We start from the raw sequence: 23,754 nt of genomic DNA, 5'->3' as shown, positions 1-23,754 counted from the left end.
TGGGTCAACATATTTTGAATAAAGGTGGTCTTGGGTACACCTGAGTGTACTGTACAACCGAATTTTACATTTACTTAAACTTTGACCCGCACCCTTATTTGAATCCATATCCTGACACAATCCATATAAATAATACTACCTCCGTCCACGAAATGAGTACCCATATTTCCTTTTTCGTCCGTCCACGAAATGAGTACTCATTTCCCTTTTTGGCAAGTGTACTCTCAAAAAGTGGGATATTTAAACTATTCACACTACACTCCATACATTTCTTAAAACCCGTGCCGTCCACAAATGGGTACTCATTTCGTGGACGAAGGGAGTACTATTTTGGGTATGGATCAATCCGGTTGTACGGTACACTCAGGTGTACCCAAGATTTTGTGTTTTGAATAACAATGTTATTGTAGCTCAACTGGTTGAATATCAAAATGCTACAAGAATTCATGGAGGTTCAATTCTTGCTCTACAAATACAATAGAGGAACCCTTGGAGATGCTCTTACAACAGTTGGATTTTGGGCTAGGATGAGCAATAATATTTTTGGTCCATCATGAAAAATATGTTAAGCGCTAGTTTTGAAGTCGAGTTGGGTCTGTAATTCCTTTTATTGAGATAATTATCTCAAGTTCTCCGTTTAATTATCTCAATAAAAGGGGTTGAATTATAGAATATTGAGAGAGAGAGAGAGAGAGTGGCAACACCATTGTTGTGAGCTTGAAGCTCTCGATTGTATCTGTAATCTCAATATTCCGATAGTGAAAGGATCCAGAGATCCTCTCCGTGGATGTAGGCACATTGCCGAACCACGTAAAAATCTTGCGTTATTCTTCTCCGTTTATTTCCTTTATTCTTGTTTTATTCGATTAATCGCTGGTTTTGTTTGGTTTATTGCGTGAGCGTTGATCACTTGCTCAACAACAACATATTTCAAAAACATTAATTTTATTCTCAAGTTTTCAAACATTTCAAATATATTGTCAGATTTGGTTCTAGGCATACATACAATAATGTAAAAAAAGGCACAGTTATCTTAAAATCACATGTCATATTAGCGTTGAACGCTTTTCTGCTGAGTTGGTTGACTCCAATCCAGTGCTAAAATTGCACTGTAAATTACAGTGTTCTTCTATTATTTTCTTTCTTTATTCTTTGTAATTTTAGTTTTTACATTTAGTGATACATATTTATGGTATTACGCTATTTATGGATGTAAAAAGCTGATACACATTTTGTAGGGAAATGAATGAAATATCTTTACCCTTGTTTTGATGATACCAAAACCCCTTAGATCCTTTCTATAGCCTTAGTCTTTTTCATTGAACTCAAGTGTTATAGTTCAAAGTGTTTAGAATAAGGTTCTGACTTGCTGACTGATGAACAAAGACAGCGCAACTGATGTCATTCCCACTGAAGCATCACTCGTCAGAGCTGATAATCATTCCAGAGTTGCCTATGTCTCCAGAGCTGACAATCACTCGCCAGAGATGACCAAGGCTGCCAAAGCCAACCTTGCCGTTAGCCCTGCCAGAGTCCAGCGTTCCCAGAGTCAGCCCTTCCAGAGTGAAAATATTCTGATCTATATTAAATGATCCGCAATTAAACTAACCAGCACAGTAACACATTTTATTAATAAAACGTAAATGATTTAAGAGAATTTTATTTTGTAAACTACCATTTTATATGGTGAAAATATTTTGATCTAAATTAAATTATCCGCACTTCTATTTGCAGGAAATCTATATTATATATAAAGAAGGAGTTTTAACGGCTACAAATTCCCGGCAAAATTCAAATTCTTCATCAGCATATTTAGATTGAATTGATTTCCGATATTTAAGTGATTCAACAAATTTTGACAATTGTTTTGACAGTTATATTTTAAAAAGTAACCACGTTCTGTTGGTTCATTCCATATCTCAAACCCACGATTATTTGAAAAGCAACAAAATTGAACAGTTTTTTTCTGCCGATAACTTATGTGATGAAGATAAGCAGTTATTTTTAGCGATAAACATGGACCAATTATTGATTTAACCCCATTATCTAATAATTCTTCTCTTAGCAGTCCATTTGTTCTCTCAATTTCAGCGTTGTCTCTCTCAAATTCTGCATCGCGTATATTCTCCTAACAAATTTCTGTAATGACTTTTTCACAACCCCTAAATGATTTTGTCAAAAACCTTTAGTTCTCAATTTAATTATGTTTTTCATCACCAAGTAGCCCTTTTTCTTAATAGCGACAATGTCGTGCCGAGAAAATTTTGGCAAACCATTCTCCCGATTATTCTTCTGAAATCATTGTACATGAAGAAGAGCATGGCGAGGTCGAAGAGTGGGTACCAAGAAAAACTTCTGTTGGCAAAGAAATGAGAAGATGGAGATAGATGAAAGAGTACGAGACCGAAAGGCTCTACCTTGAAATCATGGTGGCTCCATCAATTTTGGATGCCGATCTCAAGCCTACCGGCAACAAATCTATGTATTACATAAATTTTCATCATCTTTTTTTTTTGGAATTCATCACCTTCAACGACAAGGGAGGTGAGTCGATCTACGATGCTACGTTTACCAGTGAGTATTTAGAGAATATCAACTGCTAATTTTATGGCCAAATTATTTTACCAGTGAGGTGAGTCGATTTACGATGCTACGTTTACCAGTGAGTATTTAGAGAATATCAACTGCTAATTTTATGGCCAAATTATTTTCCGGTGATGATTTTCACATCTTTACAGACGCTAGGAATTGAAGTAGAAATCTTTCAATTCTTTCTCTCATGCTCTATCCATCAGAAATGGCAAATGATCATAGAGTAGTTGTCGATGGCTTTTGTTTTTTGATGACTTTGTGATTATTGAGTTGTGATTCCTGTTAAATTGTCGACAAACTTGCACCATCACTACTAAAAAAAACGCTCATACGTAACGGTAAATTTCCGTTATGTATGTACCAAAATTACCGTTGTATATAGTGGTGTTATGTATGAGGGCGCTCATACATAACGGTAATATACCGTTATGTATACTATGAATACATAACGGTTTATCGGATATCCATAACACACGCAAAACCGTTGTGTATAATACTCATACATAACGAATATTTTCCGTTATAAAAAGTTTGTTTTCCGATATGTATTAGTTATATAAATAACGGTGATTTATGTTTTACATAACGGTTATCCACCGTTGTTTAATGGTAGAAAACATAACGCTTTTTTATCGTTACGAAATTCATTTTTCCGTTATAAAATATATTTCGTAGAGACTGTATTGGGATTATATACAACGCTTTTTTGTACTTCACATAACGGTTATTTCCGTTATCTTTGGTATCAATTGTAACAGTGTTTTACCGTGATAAATTTATATTATTCGTTGTGTAATTAAATTATAGATAACAGTGTTTATACATATTAGAAACGGCAATGAGAACCGTTATGTATTCTCAGTTATAAAATTAACCATATTTTAAGGGTTTTTTTTTTTATTTTTTTGCCTGTTTTTTGTAATTTCCTAATTATAATTCATACAAATATACAATATTCTCAAATAATACAATCCAAAACATATTATATAACATAACTTAAACTTCCATACATTGTAGCTTCCAAGTACCAAAAGTAGTCATGTAATTTACATCCAAACAATATTAACAAAAAAATGGTGTTCAACACTTGCTTCACCAAATTCTTACATTTTTTCTAGATTCAAAAGACATACAAAACACCAACCAAAATGCCACATCTAGCTTCCTATCTTCCTGCTAACTGTTATTGCCACCTGACCATGAAACAAAATCAGTAAAACATAATACTATGTTGCATACTATATTGCCACCTGATGTATAAGCATGCACATCGATGGAACTTAGCAAACTATAACTTTTCTTTTTCCTCTTCCTAATGTGATGAGAGAGTACCACACTGGACCACGTATTCAATCTATCTACTGTTAAAACCATTCATCTCGGGAGTGTCTAGAAGTTCCTGATGTTAAATCAGCTTTGTACAGCTGAAGCTCATCTGCTAACAAAATTCGGTGGCTCACATAAATACATGTATCCAAATAGGCAAATACACACTTCTGCCAAGACATTCAATGGAGCATATTCAAGAATAGCAGAGAATTGTACTATAAATTAAGTCTGCAACATCAATAACAGATCAAATTTTTACACACATGAAGGCATCGTAGAAGTTTTCAACTCTAAGTAAATGGTGTAGAACTGAAACCAAAAGCCTAAGTTAGGGAGAAATATTAGTATGGGTGGTTTTGCAGACATAAGCAAATGACATGTAGTGATGTAGAGAGTCATACATTGAACCTTCACATGATGGAGAGCGGGAAAGATAGAAACGAAAGAAACAAGAAAACAATGCATTAAAATTAGTAACAACACAAACCAGTAGATGAGGTGCCTGATTCACTACTGGAGCTTCTTGAACCACTGCAGTTACTATTCCTTTCAGCATCATCCTTATCAATCCAAATTGGAGGTGAACTGGAAATTGGAGGCGGATCATTTCCACCAATATCCACATCCTCATCAGCTCGCTCATGGTCTGATTAAATTTTTCAAGGGTAAGACAACAAGATGTCAAACACGACTAGGTAAAATTAAAGTCTAGGTGCAACTTCATTGGGAAAAGAAAATACCTTCGCAAGGCAGGTAAGATGAATCTCTAAACCCAGATTCCTTCTTTATCTGTGAGAATTATTCGTACACATGTACACATTGAGAATACTTATCACAATGGAGCATAGTGCAAATACATGAAAGCACTTGCAGTTTACCTCAGTATCGCGGTTCTCTGATGTTGATTGTTTTTTCTATGCTTATACTATGCTTATACTATGTGCCATGTAAAGAAACTAAAAATTTGCTGGGAGACTGTTCCTTAAGTGTTGAAGCTCTATCATAAGAACAATATAGATGCAACATCAGGTCTAGAAAATCAGAACATCCTGCAGTATTCTTATTCCTAAAAGAGGACCATATTGTACAGAAATAATCAGCATTTAGCAGCATAACGAGACTGCAATCCTATTACTTAAATAATTAAAGCAAGATGCAGAACTAGAATTTCCAGAACAACATCTCGAATCATCCCTTCACAATCCTACTACAGCTACATTGAGATCCTGCTATCATCTTCATCAGAATATAAAGCTCTTAAATCTATATACAAATGGGTGGTGGTTGGTTTGGACTGGCAGATCACTCACAAACATACAATAACTTGAAAAAATCTATGTTTTGGTTTCATTGTTTCCAACAAGTTTTCTCTTAGTAACTTCAGTTAATCTTCCTCTGGGTTCAAGAAATAATCAAAATGAAAGCATGTAATCTTCATGGGAAAGGAAAATCTTCTTAAAGCAAAAGATTAGACATCCATCTACAGGTTATAAGAATACTATGACCTAACAACATAAGCATGAAGTTGAGATATATACAGAATACAAGTATATGGCAAAAAACAGTAAAAGAGTTCAAGATTAATATAAAGACTATAACTAAGTTAAATCAAGATTTGAATCACTGAGACACACCCAACCACTTTGTGAAGTTCTCAAATTCTGTGTAGTCACTATCCGAGATCATGGTCTTGTACCATGATTTGCTAGCCGACTTGATCGCTGAAGCTTCCTCCTGCAAGAGACAAATAATGGAATGAGCAAGTCACAATGGACAACTAAATGAGATAAGGAAGCTGTATTTATTTAACTTGTACAGTTACAAACAAGAAACAAGCCATATATTAACACCCCAACAAAGAATTCTTCCCTGAGACAACTTTGGTGTATGTACTGGGAAGCTTGCTTGGTTGTCTATTTGGGGAGCTTCCCCAAATGGACATTTGAATGATAAATCCAGCTGCCCTTTCATTCCCACAATTTTCACCAACATCGTGTCATCCCCTTAATCTCAATCAAGCTGGCTCAACCAAACTCAATAGAGACACCCAACAATAAACCCCAAACTTATTTCAGCATCTCAGGGAATTATCAAGGGAAGTATAAATCTCCCTGGTGCTATCAGATGTATGTGCAAACATTCATTAAGTTTTTCCCCATCTTCCCAAAAGTAAACGCAGCTTGAGGTTTGCCATGAGTAAACTACTGGTGCACCAGTGTGTGTGATGCAGCCCTGAACCCGAGCAGTAGCATCAAATCAGGCGCCTTGTTCCCATCAGCTGCCCATGCCCATGGACTCATTGCTCTAGACTCGATACCCTAAACCCCCAAATTCATTGCATGTGTGTGATAGCTGTAGGGAAGAAGAACCCTAAACCCCCAAATTCACAAAATATTCATGTATTCTTCAGCATTACCTTTCGATGGGAACTTGGGCGTTGGAAACTGCTGCTGCTGCTGCTGCGGAGTCGTCCGGGAAAGGCCAGGTGAGGGCGGCGGGCTGTCGATCGAAGGAGACGGGGCGGGGAGAGCGGCGGCGGCCGGAGGGGGCTGGAGCGGCGGCCGTAGAAGGCTGGGGCGGCGACGAAAGGCTAGGTGAGGGCGGCGGGCTGTCGATCGAAGGAGATGGGGCGGGGAGAGCGGCGGCGGCCGGAGGGGGCTGGAGCGGCGGTCGTACAAGGCTGAGGCGGCGACGAGGGTTTGAGATTTGGTGCAATTTCACACTTAATTGATTTGTTGATTTGCTGGAGTGGTGATTTGGTGAAGGGAAGACCGATTTGCTGGAGTCGAATTGGGGATTTGGAACGAAAACATACGAGTAATGGCGGGAGTTGCTCAATATATTTTTTAGTATAATAATTTAGTTTAAATAAATTAAAAAAAAAATCTTCATAGATAACAGTAAGGAATAACGGTTGGAACTACCGTTATAAATCACGCTCATATATAACGATATTCTTAACGCTAAAAAACCCGTTGTTGAATAGATGCTCATACATAACGAATGGGTTAACGGTTCTGTAATACCGTTATATATACTACTAATAGATAACGTTAATACGTAACACTTAATTTGAAACTGTTATAAATACATATGGATAACAGTACATATATAACGGAGTCTTGGAAAACCGTTATGTATTACTAAAAGTGCGCTCATACATAACGGTTTTTGACCAAAACCGTTATGTATGAACCGTTATCCCTATTTCAATTTTTAGTAGTGCATGAAAGAACAAGTATTTAAGATATTTGATAGTTGTTCAAATCTAGAGGAGAAATTATATGTTGTGTTGATTTTAATATTGAACCACCATTACATGGAGATGTTGATGTTGTTTTTTTATTAAGTGGTTATTGGATGGGAGCTTTATTTATTTATTTTTCTCTTTGAACTGCTCGCATCTTCTATAGATTGATATCTATCACTTTAGTTTATTGGTTGTTCATACTTTTTCCCATGTCGTGTAGAATTTATTGAGACAAAATCTTGAAAGTTACTATTTGTTTCTTTTGCTATGAGGATTTTTGAGTGCTAGATTCAAAGTTGAAAGTCTGACTTTCTTATTCTGCTGCATTTATATAATTCTTCGAAAATATATGTTGTGTTTCTCTAACTAACATGTTTATACCATGAAATTGAAAACATTAATTACCTTTTTATGACCATTGTGTTTTACGATAGCATTTTTTTTCTTCCCGAAAATACATTTTTCGTCTTTATATTTTTACAGTTGATATGAAAGCTCTTCGTCCATGGATGTTTGAGTTTTGACCATTATACTTTGTCAATTCAAAATAGTTTACATTATTATTAGTATTTTTTATTTTCTTTATCTTTTAATAAAATGACATTCTCTATACAAAAATACGAACTGTAGTTTATCTGTATTTTAATTACTTCCATAATTTTTATAATGTGTTTGGGTTGCTCTTATAATTTATTTCATTTATTAAATCAACTCTAATTTAAAATCTGAAATTGAAATGAGATTACACGATTTTATAGTAATATTGTTTGCGCAACTAAGGTGTAGAAAATCATATGGTTCATTTTTTAATTATTCTATCTTAAAACAAAAAATTAAAAAAAAAACAAGTTTTGAATACAAAAGTTTAGAATAATTAATTTAAAAAAAAAATACTATCATTTATCAGTTTAACAAATCATTTATATGATGTAGAGCTTCCTCTTCATAAACTAAATAACTCATGGATTTATAATGATTATTTAATAATAGTATTATATATTATATATATATCAAAATCATGAGAAATAATAAGTTTGATTTATTTATTTTTTTCATTTTGTTATCATTTTTATTAATTAGATTCAATAATATATTGAGATTTAAGAAAAAACATTTCCATAATCTATAGTTGAAATTAAAAGATAATGATATAATCATATGAATTTAGCTATTCCTAATTAACATTTTGCTTATATATCATTTAATTTTAATGTTTGCCGTGCATCGCACGAGAGAGCTTGCTAGTTTATCACTAAATAATGCAATATTGGTACTTGTTTGACTTGTTGTGATATGAAATTGCATAAAAAAATCACTTCAAAAAAAAAAATTGCATAAAAATATAGATAAGGTAAGTAAACAACAACTACCTAACAACTACCTAATTCGACGCAAAGAAATAATTCTCTCTCTCTCGAAATTACCTACTACTGAAAAATAGAAGAAAGGAATCAGTCTGTCCAACTGTCCAACACCTAGAAAAAAGAAAAAGTAAACCCCAAATAAAAGAAACCCTAGAATTTGAAATTTCTTGCGGGAGATAAAAAAATAGCTGGATCCAGAACCGTCGAGAGGTCGCCGAAATGCGCTTATTCACCGGCAAACCGCCTTCAATTTTCATCCTCGCCGTTTTCCTCACCGCCCTTCTCCTCCCCGCCGCCCGATCCGACCCTAATCTGCTGAAGCTGCCGTCTGATCAGCCAGAAAACGACCTCTGCCCGTTGAATTCGGAACCGTATATGTGCCCCGTAAAATGCTTCCGGCCCGACCCGGTTTGCGGGGTGGACGGCGTGACCTATTGGTGCGGCTGCGCAGAGGCCCATTGTGCGGGAGCGCGTGTGAAGAAATTCGGTTATTGTGAGGTCGGCAATGGCGGGTCGGGCCCCGCGGGGCAGGCTCTTTTATTGGTTCACATCATATGGCTAATATTGCTCGGGGTATTCGTATTGTTTGGGCTGCTTTGATTCCTTGTAACTTTTCTTACATTTCAATTGAGGTTAGAACTCGACTCTGATTTTTTTGGTCATTTGTGAATCTACTTTTACGGATTTATATTTGTATGTAGGGGTTATTTGTTGTATTCTTTTTAGTCGAGGATGATTCAGATTCTTTTCTATATATGTATTCTTGTTGCTTCTGAAGGATGATAGGATTGCTTTGCGAATTATGGATTCACAAAAAGAAAAAGTTGAATGGCTTTGAGTGTGTGTTGGCATATTTAACATTTCATCATATGAATGGCATCTGTGTGTTGTTGATTTGAAGAAAGGCAGGCATCTAAAATTGGTTTGTTTTGATATTTGTTTCCTTCATTTTAATCAAAATGAGACTAATGAGTATGCACAAAGGATGCCTTAGGAGTTGGTATGCACAATGTCCAGGTTTGGTCACTTTTAGATCTGTTTTGGGCAAATGAAGCATTAATGGAGAAAATGGTTGAGTTGGCGTTTCATGTTTGATCATCATAATAATTGTATGAATTGAAGAAACGAAAAACATGACCAGCAAAATTCAACTCGTTTCTACGACTAAAGACAGCTCCAACACCAGCTCGATAAACAAATAAATCTCCCAAATCAAGTTGTAAAATCAGTTTGTACACCCCACCTGTTAGCCCTTTGATGGAGTGGCAGAGCATACCAGCTATGGAGGGAGAGCTGCTCTGGAGAGCAGAGAAGACCAGCTCTGGAGGGCAGAGCAGACTAGTGATGGGGCGAAAAACTGCCCAGCAGTTAGTCTCAGCCGTGTGGGCGGTTTTGCCTAGTGATGGGGGATGTCCATCACATATATAATTGTAATAGGCCGTGAGCTGTACGGCAAGAGAGTTGTGCACGAGCCTTGAGCATAGAGATAGTGATGCAGCCAGAACAGAGCTAAGCTCGCACCAGAGCAGAGCTGAATCCCGCGCTAGACCATAGCTAAGCTCGTGCCCGAGCAGAGATGAATCCCGCGCCAGACCAGAGCCAAGCTCGCGAGTGTTGAAGTCGTTGTGCCAGAGCAGAGGATGTCTTCAGAGCAGAGCAAACGTTCCAGAGCTGGAGTTACTAAGATCTGTATATTGCTAGACTTTGATGGATTGATTAATTTTGAACTTGATTGAAATATTACAGCATACACCAGATAAGGTTTCTCACTTCTCTATTCTGGAGTTACTAAGATCAGTTCTTTCAGCATACACCATGATTAATTCTTTTTGGTGGTACAAAAATATTACAGCATACACCAGATAAGGTTTCTCACTTCTCTATTCTTTCAATTGACAGAACGCTCACATGTTTTGTTCATACTTGTGCATTAATTTATTATCTTCTTGATACAGTCATTTCACTTGAAAGCCCCTGATGGGGGTTGTGTGGCTGTTGTGCTGCGAACTGGATTTGAAACTAGTCAAGGAAAGTTAATGCGTACTATATTGTTTTCAACTGAGAGGGTAAAGCTGTTTCTGGTTTCTAGTTGGTTTATTAATATTATATGGATAATTCTATTCATAATTTCCTTTACAATTTTATTATTGAATGTGATCCTTAGGTTACTGCAAACAGCTGGGAAAGTGGGCTATTTATTTTGTTCTTGGTAGTATTTTCTCTTATAGCTGCCGGTTATGTCCTTAAAAAGGTAAAGTGGTTCTGATATATGTTCATGAAGATCACGTTCTAATTCTATCTTGCGTGGATACTTCATTTGTAAAGAACATGGTGTATGTTATGCAATAATTGTTCCACAGGGTCTTGAGGATCCAACAAGGAGTAAATACAAGCTTCTTCTGAGTTGTTCATTGATTATTACTTCTGTGATTCCCCCCGAACTTCCGATGGAGCTGTCAATAGCTGTTAATACATCACTGATTGCTCTAGCCCGGCGTGGAATTTACTGTACAGAACCATTTAGAATTCCATTTGCTGGAAAGGTGAATAATACCAACTTTTATTTTCTGATATAGAATTGTACAAATATTAGTGGGTGGTTCATTTAGTACCAATCTTCGATCTCTTTTTCCTGTTGAGATTAAGATAATACTGTGATTTTGTTTTCTCTGCTGTTCGTAGCTGACATTTCTTTAAAAATATTATACTGGTTTTGTTTTTTATTGTTATATTTGAAATAATTTAGTTGGGTATAATGTACCTGAATTAATTGAAACCAGGAGACTATTCTGTCTTATATTGAATCATTTATGTTGAGTCCTCCAACATATCAAAGGATCTCTGTCGTACAAGCTCGTAAAATCTTATTTGTCTGTCCAAAACAATCTAAGCTTTTTCTTCTGTCCAGAGTGTATCAGGTTTGGAGTTGAAAGTTGAGTTTCCTCTAAATTGTGGAATTTGAATGATCTTGTACCTCATTATCATTGCCCTTAACCTTTTAGTTTATTCCAAAGATTTGGTCTTTATTGATCAATTAGTTATAACTTATAATTAATCCTTGACCTATTGCCAGCTGCAACCAACCAATCAGAAGCTTATTCTAGTTAGCAAATTTGTCTATCACTAGCAGGACATAGTAGCCAAGTGCTTGTTATGTTACTGGATTGATGCTCTGTGCAGAAGTGCTGCTTAGGGTTCTGTGTGATATTACTTGCTAAATGATCGATATTGGCTATAAATGGTTAGATTGAACTTAATATAATCTTACTCTTTTGGAATTTCAAATTTTGTGTTCTTAGAACTCAGTGTTAACTATTTAATTCTACCTGTATAAAAGTGTGCTTACTGTGTTTTATAGTCTCATATTGCTATAGTTTTTTAAAAAAATGCTAGAGTATGTCAGTTACTGTTTTTATCTCCTCTCTCTCTCTCTCTCTCACACACACACGCACACACTAGCTGTTTCTTTGGCTGCTGTTCTTACGTTAACTTTAAAGCTTGTGTGCTGATTTTGATCTATTTGCCCTTTCAGGTTGATATATGTTGTTTTGATAAGACTGGGACGCTAACTTCAGATGACATGGTACGATGCTCAAGTTGAAGTATACAGATTTATTCTTGAGCCTTTAGTATATTTTGTTTATTTTCTTCATTTGGTCCTCAGGAATTTTCTGGAGTTGGTGGTCTGACAGATAGTGAAGACTTAGAAACAGAAATGTCTAAAGTGCCTGATCGAACTTTGGAAATACTTGCATCCTGTCATGCTTTGGTCTTTGTGGATAATAAACTGGTATGATATATTGTCATTTATGAAGCATTTATTTGAGCTAACTGCTTCAAAATCTGGAATGTCATTCAGTAGAAGAGTCAGATGACTTTAGTGACCCATATCTTAAGATTGTTACTATGTGATTTATGGTTTCTTACACGATGTATTTTTATTTCTTCTAAAGTGATTTTGTATGTGGAATATGTTTATACATAACTCATGATTAGTACTCCCTCAGTCCACAAAAACTTTGCCACAATTTCCTTTTTGGCCCGTCCACGAAAAATTTGCCACTTCTATTTATAGTAGTAGGTCTACACAACTCCACTAACATTCGAAGTGGGACCCTTACTCCACTAACAACTCCACTCACATTTTATTAAAACCCGTGCCGTCTACGATGTGGCAATTTTTTTGTGGACGGAGGGAGTATTAGTTATGAACGCGGGAGGGGGGGATAGGGAAAGAGAAAATAGGGGTAGGAAGTTCATAAAACTAAAGATTTTGAAAAGTTTGGAATGCGTGGTTGTATTACTAAGGTGCAGTGGTTTATGTGGTTCTTAGACAGTTATGCATTTTGTAAATGACGTTCCTGGAAATTTATGCTTTCTCTAGTCATGGCCTGTTGAAGACTGGGTAATAAATCTTTCTTTTCTCAAGTCATCCTGTCTACAATCACAAACATGCATAGCCACGATGATTGCATTTCCTCACAATCGGGGTTTCCCTATTTGAGAAGTCTGAAACATTGATAAGGTATATTGCTCACTTGCATTGCAAGAAAATTATAACTGATATTATTAGGTTTATTATGTTGTCAATATGTTACCCTTTTTTGGGCTTTGATTTGTAGGTAGATAGAAAAGTCACTCAGGTTGAATCACATAGTATTGTTATCTGCTATAATATGTTTGAAATGTTTTATTGACATCGGATTCTCTTTGGTTTGGGACCTTTGGGTTGTTCATGAAACTTTATGAGCCCTCCAGTATTTAAATTGTTAGAAGTCTTAAATTTGTATAATCCGTTTAGTAAACTCATGTTTTATGAAGTAATATTTTCCCTCTACACCTTTATGTAGGTTGGTGATCCTCTTGAGAAAGCTTCACTGAAAGGAATTGATTGGACCTACAAATCAGATGAAAAGGCCATGCCAAAAAAGTATGCTATTAATCTTTCAGTTAGTGCCATTATGTCGATATAGTTGATTTTTGTAGCTGATGCTAAAATGTACTTGATTCCATTTTAAAAGAAAACCCTTGTTGCTATGCCATACTAATTGGCTTGGATTTCTCATTTTGTGATTTTATTCTATTTTCATAAACATCTATACACTAAGAACAATTCTTCGCCATTTGTTGATTTCTTGAATTTCGCTGTATTGTTTTTTTTTAACTAACACTCTGCTGTAAATCTTATGTTGCGTTAGTCTCCTCTATGCGAACAAATGCAGGGGAGGTGCCAATTTTGTCCAGATTGTTCAGAGGCATCACTTTGCTTCTCACTTAAAAAGAATGGCAGTAGTTGTTCGTGTCCAGGAGCAATTTTTTGCTTTTGTTAAGGTACGGAGACAAAGTATATGTTCGTGCACGTATTATTTATCCACATGCACATCATGAAAGTTTTGCATAAAAAGCAATCTTTCACCTACTTTAAAGAAAACATGCAAATGTAGATTGAAGTCCATTAAAAACATATACTTCATAATGGGGATGCTCTGGAGCTGAAAAAAAATTATTTATCATTAAGACAATCTATTTTCATCATAACCATTTTTACCAAATGATGTGCATTGCAGTTTCTGAGTTTTAATCGTTGCATTAGTTGGCCTTGTTTAGGAATGGGTATGCCAGTTAATGTGATTTTTAGCATCTTTGTGCTTATAAAAGCTGTTTCTAAATCTTTCTTAATATAACTAATCAGTGATTTAGAAAGATAACCTCAATTTATTTATGTGGCTGGTATCAATGGTTTGGTTGTTGTAATGATATGCCATCACTGAACTGGGACTGGATTGTGTAAAGGGATGGGGCAGTTGGGTATGCTGAGGCGGTATAGATTCATAGTCGAAAGCAAATCTTCTGTTGACATATACTAGGTAAAGTGGATGCTGGCTATGGAATGGAAACTGAGAGGGCTGATGGAGTAGGAAAGAAGTGGCTGTTCCAGGGCTACTTCAAGGATAAATCTTGCTGGCACAGGAAAAGAAGGAAAGTAGCAGACATGATTAAAGGTTCTAGAGGCCCTACTGGACTGGGATTGTGTTGCTGAGGGATGGGGAAGTTAGCTGTTCTGAGGCTGCAATTCGGATAACTTAACAAAATAATAGTGGGGGGAGAGTACGATTTTTCCTTAAAACAAGCTTGTAACCCTGAAAAGGTGCTCTTGCAAGGAGTGCTTGCATGCCCTAAAATGTTAAGCTGCAATGTTTTGGGCTTGTAAGCTCCAGATATGCTAATACCCAAACCTGATCCTTCTGGCTTTTGAGCTCGTGAGGCTTGTTGTGTTTTATGCTGTAACAAGAATACCTTTTGTTTTGCTTCTATGATTGAATTGGCACTTTTATGATGTGGTTTTTGATTTATTACAAATTTATTCTCATTTATTTATGTACTTAATTTTTGGATTATAAAATGGTTTATGATCCCATCTCCTAATATTTCAGGGTGCTCCAGAAACCATTCAGGAAAGGCTTGTTGACGTGCCCGGATGGTATGTTGAGACTTACAAGAAACACACACGTCAAGGGTCCCGTGTTTTGGCTTTGGCTTACAAGTCTCTTCCAGATATGACAGTAATTGTCTTTCCACCCTAGCCATATTTTGCATCTTTGTACTTATACTTTGTATATTTACATTTTTTCTTTCATCTTGTCAACAATTTCATGCAGTTAGGGAAGCCATATTATTTTCTAAGATCACTTGAATGCACTGGCCCCTTTTCATTAATATCTTGCTTTACATATTATTAATGCCATATTTATTACTGAACTGAAGGTTAGTGAAGCGCGAATCTTAGAGCGAGACACTGTAGAAAGTGGTCTTACTTTTGCTGGATTTGCGGTAAGTTATCTAAAGGACACTTTACCTGATCCCCCCCTAGCGCCCCCACCTTCCACCCTGAAAGAAAAATGAGTACTATAAAGCTCAAACATTAAATTGATCAATTTGCTTTGGAGATCTATCAGCTAGATGCTATATAATTGTTTGTATGATGCCCTGCCCCTCATGGTTACTTCAGGTTTTCAATTGCCCTATCCGTGGAGACTCAGCCTCTGTGTTGTCGGAATTAAAAAAATCCTCGCACGATCTGGTGAGCACTTTCTGGTACCGTTCGGAATTGTTATATGGCAATATGATTTATTACAGCTGGCATTTCATTTGGCATGATGATGGTATAAAATCTGTTTGGTCAGTTAGAGCTTTGAGATGTATCTTGTGATGATGGACATATATTAATTCATGGCCAGCTTCATTAAATTAGCAAGGGAAATTATATTTGCTGATGCTATTTGTGCCTCAGTTGAGGAACCACAGGTTGAAATGGAAAACTTAGGGAGCATTTACTTTGAGTGATAGGATAGATTGATAAAACATAGGGAGTATTCGAAAAATAAGATGGTCAATCAAGTTCAAAATTAATCAATCCGTCAAAACAAATGGTAGATTAGCTTGGATTATTTATTTTAATCAGAGCAGAGCTGGAGTTTTTCAGAGATGGAGTTTTCCAGAGCTGGCGTTCTCGCCAGCCTTGTCTAATCGTGCTGAACAAGTTTTCTTTTGTTTCCTTGTTTTACGTTTTGTTTCCTTCATTAGATTAGGGTTTAGTTTGCCTATATATATGGCTGCATGTTGAACGTATAGACATAACTTTTACGTATCTTTTATCAATCAAATTTGTGAGTTTATTCTCTCTTGAGGACTTCGAGTTCTTCTTGATTTTGCCAAAGGCGAATTCAATTTATCGGCGTAACGACGAGTTCAACCAACCCTCGTCGGGTGTCATTCATCGTCCCCGAGTTGCTGCGTCAATCATACGTGGGGGTTTAGGGATTCGTTCGCCTAGATCATTTCGTGGATTAGATTCAGATATTTTAGGATATTCCATCCTTTATCATTCCTTTTATTTTAGTTCTCGTTTCAAGTCTTTCGTGCGTGTTGTTTGCTGATCGGTCCGGTAGAGCTCTCATCAGCCCTGCACGATTCAGCCCTGCACCGGCGAAGTTCACATCATTTGGTATCAGTTTGGCCGTGTTTCGTATCCAGGGAAGAGTTACGGAGAATGGTACAAGATGCATTTAAGCCTATGCGTGAGAGGTTAGATCGAGAATTTTATGGCAGAATGCACAGACAACTTGGAGCAAGGGATCGTGAGGATATGAAGTGGCAAAATAATCCACCAACCCAAAAGAAACACCATCATCCATCGTATCTTGGAGGAGAGTGGGATAATTGGGATGAAGAAACACCATCATGATTCAATTTCACCACGAATTGCCCAAATCTCCGACGAAAGAAACCGAATAAAATCCAGCGCGACAGCTTCTGGCCAAAGTTCTTCATTGAAATTGGCGCACTCAGTGGTTAGTGTTGAAAGGGCAGGGGACGAAGGTAGCAGCGGCGGTGGAGGTTTCTGCGTGGATTGGTGTTGGGAGGGATCAGAGGGCGGTGTCAAAGAGGTGGAGAAGAGATTTGAGGTCGGAGAGAGCAGTGGTAACAGATGGCGGTAGCGGAGTCGAAGTTCCAGCGGGATGATGAAGACGAAGACATGGATTGGGTGTGTTTTTCTCAAGAACCCTAATTTGATTTTGCCCTCAATTTTTTGATTTTCCCTCATTTTTTCGATTGGATTGCATTTAATTCCCTAAATAAACATAAAACTACGTCGTTTAGGGTTTAGCTTAAACTATGTCGTTTGCTTCGTCGGAAATTTAATCCTACGTGGCTTTCCGACAGCCATGTCATCATTAGTTATATTGCCGATCAATTTTATGGGAAAAACGAGAAACGGAATTAAGTTCAAGGATTTTAACAAGAATTTTAAAAGTCACGGAAAAAATGCGAATTCGGGGAAACTATAGGAATTTTGGTGCTATTTGCCCTATAATAAAATTCTAATGATGGACACTGACAATATTTCTGATCCCATTAGCCGAGATTACTTCAAAAGTTAACAAGCTAAAATCATTTTTTAAAGACAACAACATTCAAGTCCATATGATCTTTTCAATATGTTTGGAGGAAATTTTCAAGATTTTGGAGGATCTGGAAGCGACGGAGGATCTGAAAGTGATCTTGGACCTTACTAGAGTTTATTGTATTATTAGTTTAATGTTCTTGTATTTTTATGTTGTTGTAATTTTATGCTATTGTATTTTTATATTTTAATTTATATTATGTAATTTATATTAATGTGTTTTTAAATTATATTTCATGTTAATGTATTTTTTAATTTTATATAATACTCCCTCCATCCACGAAATAACTTTCTAGGAGGGAGTGACACGTGTTTTAAGAAAAAACATTATTGCGTGTATTAAAAGTGGAGAAAAAGTTGTTGAGTGTATTGGGAGTGGTGAAAAATGTATTATAATTAATATTGAGAGTTGTGAAAAAGTAAAAGTGAGAATAATTATAAGTGGTGGAATATTGTTGTTCAACCTAAAGTGTACCTCTAGATTGCTCGTAAGAGAACGAGGTCAATCGTAGAGTGATAAGTTGCCCAAGTCGTATCCACGAAGAAGACTTAACAGGGCTAGTGATTTATGTGTTACACTATCGGAATATTGAGACTTATGTGTTGCCACTCTCTCTCTCTCTCAATATTCTATAATTCAACACCATTGTTGTGAGCTTGAAGCTCTCGATTGTATCTGTAATCTCAATATTCCGATAGTGAAAGGATTCAGAGATCCCCTCCGTGGATGTAGGCACATTGCCGAACCACGTAAAAATCTTGCGTTCTTCTTCTCCGTTTATTTCCTTTTTCTTGTTTTATTCGATTAATCGCTGGTTTTGTTTGGTTTATTGCGTGAGCGCTGATCACTTGCTCAACAATCACATATTTCAAAAACATTAGTTTTATTCTCAAGTTTTCAAACATTTCAAATATATTGTCGGATTTCGTTCTAGGCATACATACAATAATGTAAAAAAAGGCACAACATCTTAAAATCACATGTCATATTAGTGTTGAACGCTTTTCTGCTGAGTTGGTTGACTCCAATCCAATGCTAAAATTGCAATGTAAATTACAGCGTTCTTCTATCATTTTCTTTCTTTAATTTTAGTTTTTACATTTAGTGATACATATTTATGGTATTACGCTATTTATGGATGTAAAAAGCTGATGCACATTTTGTAGGCAAATGAATGAAATATCCTTACCCTTGTTTTGATGATACCAAAACCCCTTAGATCATTTCTATAGCCTTAGTCTTTTTCGTTGAACTCAACTGTTAGAGTTCAAAGTGTTTAGAATAAGGTTCTGACTTGCTGACTGATGAACAAAGACAGCGCAACTGATGTCATTCCCACTGAAGCATCACTTGCCAGAGCTGACAATCATTCCAGAGCTGCCTACGTCTCCAGAGCTGACAATCACTCGCCAGAGATGACCAAGGCCGCCAGAGCCAACCTTGCCGTTAGCCCTGCCAGAGTCCAGCGTTCCCAGAGTCAGCCCTTCCAGAGTGAAAATATTCTGATCTAAATTAAATTATCCGCACTTAAACTAACCAGCACAGTGACACATTTTATTAATAAAACGGAAATGATTTAAGAGAATTTTATTTTGTAAACTACCATTTTATATGGTGAAAATATTCTGATCTAAATTAAATTATTCGCACTTATATTTGCAGGAAATTTATCACTAAATAATGCAATATTGGTACTTGCCTGATTTGTTGTATAAAAAAATTGCATAAAAAAATCACTTCCAAAAAAAATTGCATAAAAATATAGATAAGGTAAGTAAACAACAGCTACCTAATCCGACGCAAAGAAATAATTCACTCTCTCTCTCTTGAAATTACCTACTACAATTTTTATGTGAAAAATAGAAGAAAGGAATCAGTCTGTCCAACTGTCCAACAACCAGAAAAAAGAAAAAGGAAACCCCAAATCGGATTCCACAAATAAAAGAAACCCTATAATTTGAAATTTATTGCGGTAAAAGAGAAAAAATAGTTGGATCCAGGAATCATCGAGAGGCGATCTTCAGGTCGTCCATTCAAAGGTCGCCGAAATGCGCTTATTCACCGGCAAACCGCCTTCAATTTTCATCCTCGCCGTTTTCCTTACCGCCCTTCTCCTCCCCATCGCCCGATCCGACCCTAATCTGCTGAAGTTGCCGTCTGATCAGCCAGAAAACGACCTCTGCCCGTTGAATTCGGAACCGTATATGTGCCCCGTAAAATGCTTCCGGCCCGACCCGGTTTGCGGGGTGGACGGCGTGACCTATTGGTGCGGCTGCGCAGAGGCCCATTGTGCGAGGGCGCGTGTGAAGAAATTCGGGTATTGTGAGGTCGGCAATGGCGGGTCGGGCCCCGCGGGGCAGGCTCTTTTATTGGTTCACATCATATGGCTAATATTGCTCGGGGTATTCGTATTGTTTGGGCTGCTCTAATTCCTTGTAACTTTTCTTACATTTCAATTGAGGTTAGAACTCGACTCTGATTTTTTTGGTCATTTGTGAATCTACTTTTACGGATTTATATTTGTATGTAGGGGTTATTTGTTGTATTGTTTTTAGTCGAGGATGATTCAGATTCTTTTCTATATATGTATTCTTGTTGCTTATGAAGGATGGTAGGATTGCTTTGCGAACTATGGATTCACAAAAAGAAAAAGTTGAATGGCTTTGAGTGTGTGTTGGCATATTTAACATTTCATCATATGAATGGCATCTGTGTGTTGTTGATTTGAAGAAAGGCAGGCATCTAAAATTGGTTTGTTTTGATATTTGTTTCCTTCATTTTAATCAAAATGAGTAGGGCTGGGAATCGGGTCGGGTTCGGGTACCCTACCCGAAAAAATCGGGTACCCGAACCCGAAAATCCCCTAAACCCTATACCCGACCCCGACCCCGAAATTGAAATCGGGTACCCTAATACCCGACTCGGGTACCCGAGTCGGGTATTCGGGTACCCTAAATTACCCGAGTCGACTCAGTTTCACGTTTCCAGTTTCCAGTTTCCATCGAAATTCAACCCAAAAATCCACCAAAACTCACAACGAAATTCCACCAAAATTCAACCACCACCGTCGATTTGTAGCAACTTTCAAATCTGTACAGAATTTTATTTTTTTTGCTCAATTCTCAAACCAAGACAAAAAAAAAGCATATCTGTTTATTTAAAAAAAAAGAGGAAGAAGAAGAAGAAGAAGAAGCAGCGGCTGTTGGAAATCGAAGGCGGTGCGGCTGCTGCGGGGCGAAGTCCTAGGCGGCGGCGGAACGACGGGAACGACTCGCGAAGTCTCGCCGTCTCGGATCTGGGCTGCTGCGGGGCGAAGTCCTAGGCGACGGCGGGCGGGCGGGCGAGGGGCGCTGGGTGGGAGGCCGGAGATCCTGGAACAGCAGGGCGAGAGGCGGAGACTCCTGAGACTGACGAGTCACGAAGACGAAGGGAATTAGGGAAAGGAAGGGAAAATGAGAATTTCAAACCAGCGAATTTGGGGGAATTTGGGATTCTGGGAAATTGGGAATTAGGGACTGTATTCGAATTTGGGATTATGGGAATTTGGGTGAATTTAAAATACACTTAATTAAATATTCGGGTATTTCGGGTATACCCGATACCCGATCGGGTATACCCGATACCCGATTTTTTTAGACCCTAAATACCCGATCCCGAACCCGACCCCTAATTTTTCGGGTATAGGGTACCCGATACCCGATTTTTTCGGGTCGGGTATCGGGTACCCGATTACCCGATCCCGAAATTCCCAGCCCTAAAAATGAGTATGCACAAAGGATGCCTTAGGAGTTGGTATGCACAAAGTCCAGGTTTGGTCACTTTTAGATCTGTTTCGGGCAAATGAAGCATTAATGGAGAAAATGGTTGAGTTGGCGTTTCATGTTTGATCATCATAATTGTATGAATTGAAGAAACGAAAAACATGACCAGCAAAATTCAATTCGTTTCTACGACTAAAGACAGCTCCAACACCAGCTCGATAAACAAATAAATCTCCCAAATGAAGTTGTAAAATCAGTTTGTACACCCCACCCATCTCATGCCCCAAAATAGGCCAACCAATCCAAATTCAAATACAATCCAAATATAACTACGTTGTATAAATCCTTATTCGTGTGAATTGATCGAGTAAAAATATAAAATGACAACTAAAGAGCATCATTAGGTTAATATTGGTTGTAATGGTGGGGTATCAAAATCTACCGACTTCAAAAGGAATTACAGACCCAACTCGACTTCAAAACTAGAGCTTAACATATTTTTCATGATGGACCAAAAATGTTATTGCTCATCCTAACCCAAAATCCAACTGTTGTAAGAGCATCTCCAAGGGTTCCTCTATTGTATTTGTAGAGCAAGAACTGAACCTCCATGAATTCTTGTAGCATTTTGATATTCAACCAGTTGAGCTACAATAAGATTGTTATTCAAAACACAAAATCTTGGGTACACCTGAGTGTACCGTACAACCGGATTGATCCATACCCAAAATAGTATTATTTATATGGATTGTGTCAGGATATGGATTCAAATCAGGGTGCAGGTCAAAGTTTAAGTAAATGTATAACCCGGTTGTACAGTACACTCAGGTGTACCCAAGACCACCTTTATTCAAAATATGTTGACCCATCAATTGATGTTCAACATTACATTCGTTGATTAATTGTTCAAGCTCATAATCAGATGAGCTTGAACTTGAATGAGAAAGTAGTGAAGAAGAACCAATATTATGATGGTTCTTATGATGGTTCATATTTTTAAATTTTCTATTTTATGAGTGAAAGAAAAGAAATATGTGTGTTGATTATCGAAATCGTGTACTTCTTAAATAATAAAAATTCTCCAATACTATCTTATTTGAAAATCTTAAATATTAAATCGCCACCATCCATCCAGATTTCATTTAATCTACATCGTCAACCTTATCACTCCCCTATTGTACGAAGGATGTGATTGACAATGTCAATCAACACATGTGAAAAAGATAAAGTATTTGGTCTTTAGTGCAGCACCTACACATCTGCAAAAAGAAAAAGCATTTGGTCCTACATTCATTTAATATCTTATCTGAAAATCTACATATTTGAATCACCATCGTCCGTGTAGATTTCATTAAATCTACACCATTTATTTTTGGGCAAATAGCGCCAAAATCTCTACAGTTTCCCCGAATTCGCATTTTTCCCTTGACCTTTAAATTTCTCGTTAAAATCCTAGAACTTAATTCCGATTATCGTTTTTCCCTTAATGACGTTTTCCGGCAACTAATTGCACTGACGTGTCACCTATGTGGAAAGCTTGTGCCGAGTCATTAAATTAGGACTAAAATGTCGTCGTTTTATACACAATGTTCATACACGATTGAACAGTCCCTTCTTACTCCTTCTCTGTCATCGCCGTCAGAGTCGCAAGCAAAATTCTAGAAGAGTAAGCAGTGGGGAAACCATCGCCCCATGATTCAATTTCACCACGAATTGCCCAAATCTCCGACGAAAGAAACCGAATAAAATCCAGCGCGACAGCTTCCGGCCAAAGTTCTTCATTGAAATTGGCGCACTCGGTGGTTAGTGTTGAAAGGGCAGGGGACGAAGGTAGCAGCGGCGGTGGAGCTTTCTGCGTGGATTGGTATTGGGAGGGATCAGAGGGCGGTGTCAGAGAGATGGAGAAGAGATTTCAGGTCGGAGAGAGCAGTGGTAACAGATGGCGGTGGCGGAGGCGAAGTTCCGGCGGCATGATGAAGACGAAGACATGGATTGGGTGTGTTTTTCTCAAGAACCCTAATTTGATTTTGCCCTCAATTTTTTTATTTTTCCCTCAATTTTTCGATTGGATTGCATTTAATTCCCTAAATAGACATAAAACTACGTCGTTTAGGGTTTAGCTTAAACTATGTCGTTTGCTTCGCCGGAAACTTAATCCTACGTGGCTTTTCGACAGCCATGTCAGCATTAGTTATATTGCCGATCAATTTTATGGGAAAAACGAGAAACGGAATTAAGTTCAAGGATTTTAACAAGAATTTTAAAAGTCACGGGAAAAATGCGAATTCGAGGAAACTATAGGGATTTTGGTGCTATTTGCCCTTTTAATTTCATCTATTTTCACCTCTTTACTAAAAATGTTCTCACTTATAAGTTCAACTATCCAAACACTTTGACAACAGCTCTTACGAAACTATTTCTTATAAGCTCTTTAAAATAAGCTTAGCCAAACACCCTCGAAGTATTTCTCGACATCTAAAGAGCATGGCTAC

The 23,754-nt window shown here is 37.2% G+C and overlaps 2 protein-coding genes and 1 long non-coding RNA gene across 7 annotated transcripts; 2 read left to right on the top strand and 1 right to left on the bottom strand.

Moving 5' to 3' along the window:
* Window positions 1–3,555: 3,555 nt before the first annotated feature.
* Window positions 3,556–6,722, bottom strand: LOC131010151 (uncharacterized). Of its 4 annotated transcripts, XR_009096488.1 has the most exons (5): window positions 6,338–6,722; window positions 5,556–5,655; window positions 4,662–4,918; window positions 4,409–4,567; window positions 3,556–3,785 (listed from the first exon to the last, which is right to left on the bottom strand). It is a non-coding gene; the product is annotated as an uncharacterized LOC131010151 (long non-coding RNA). The 4 variants fall into 4 exon arrangements; XR_009096486.1 differs by having other exon boundaries at window positions 4,662–5,655; XR_009096487.1 differs by lacking the exon at window positions 6,338–6,722 and having other exon boundaries at window positions 5,556–6,286.
* Window positions 6,723–8,712: 1,990 nt separating this feature from the next.
* Window positions 8,713–15,809, top strand: LOC131010150 (probable manganese-transporting ATPase PDR2). Of its 2 annotated transcripts, XM_057937566.1 has the most exons (13): window positions 8,713–9,167; window positions 9,553–10,296; window positions 10,388–10,402; window positions 10,491–10,601; window positions 10,700–10,786; window positions 10,896–11,078; window positions 12,068–12,118; window positions 12,200–12,325; window positions 13,386–13,465; window positions 13,758–13,866; window positions 14,970–15,098; window positions 15,301–15,366; window positions 15,545–15,809. In XM_057937566.1, exons 4-13 carry the CDS (start codon window positions 10,572–10,574, stop codon window positions 15,743–15,745), a joined length of 1,062 nt encoding a protein of 353 aa, XP_057793549.1. In that variant the 5' UTR covers window positions 8,713–9,167; window positions 9,553–10,296; window positions 10,388–10,402; window positions 10,491–10,571; the 3' UTR covers window positions 15,746–15,809. The 2 variants fall into 2 exon arrangements, with proteins under 2 accessions (XP_057793549.1, XP_057793548.1); XM_057937565.1 differs by having other exon boundaries at window positions 9,553–10,402.
* LOC131009723 (uncharacterized) lies at window positions 8,755–9,135 on the top strand. The gene has a single exon (XM_057937131.1). It carries the CDS (start codon window positions 8,755–8,757, stop codon window positions 9,133–9,135), a length of 381 nt encoding a protein of 126 aa, XP_057793114.1.
* Window positions 15,810–23,754: the final 7,945 nt, after the last annotated feature.

The sequence above is a fragment of the Salvia miltiorrhiza genome, chromosome 2 (genome assembly GCF_028751815.1).
Source record: "Salvia miltiorrhiza cultivar Shanhuang (shh) chromosome 2, IMPLAD_Smil_shh, whole genome shotgun sequence".
NCBI classification, from domain to species: domain Eukaryota; kingdom Viridiplantae; phylum Streptophyta; class Magnoliopsida; order Lamiales; family Lamiaceae; genus Salvia; species Salvia miltiorrhiza.
The sequence above is the reverse complement of the archived record's forward strand: the minus strand, read 5'-3'. Positions and strand labels throughout refer to the sequence as shown.

Bases quoted from the DNA above. Each gene is read 5' to 3' on its own strand.
- LOC131009723 (XM_057937131.1), top strand. From the start codon at position 8,755: ATGCGCTTATTCACCGGCAAACCGCCTTCAATTTTCATCCTCGCCGTT.
- LOC131010150 (XM_057937566.1), top strand. From the start codon at position 10,572: ATGCGTACTATATTGTTTTCAACTGAGAGG. The intron at 12,326-13,385 runs GTATGATATATT...ACCTTTATGTAG, and splicing joins TCTTTGTGGATAATAAACTG to GTTGGTGATCCTCTTGAGAA. The intron at 15,099-15,300 runs GTAATTGTCTTT...ACTGAACTGAAG, and splicing joins AGTCTCTTCCAGATATGACA to GTTAGTGAAGCGCGAATCTT.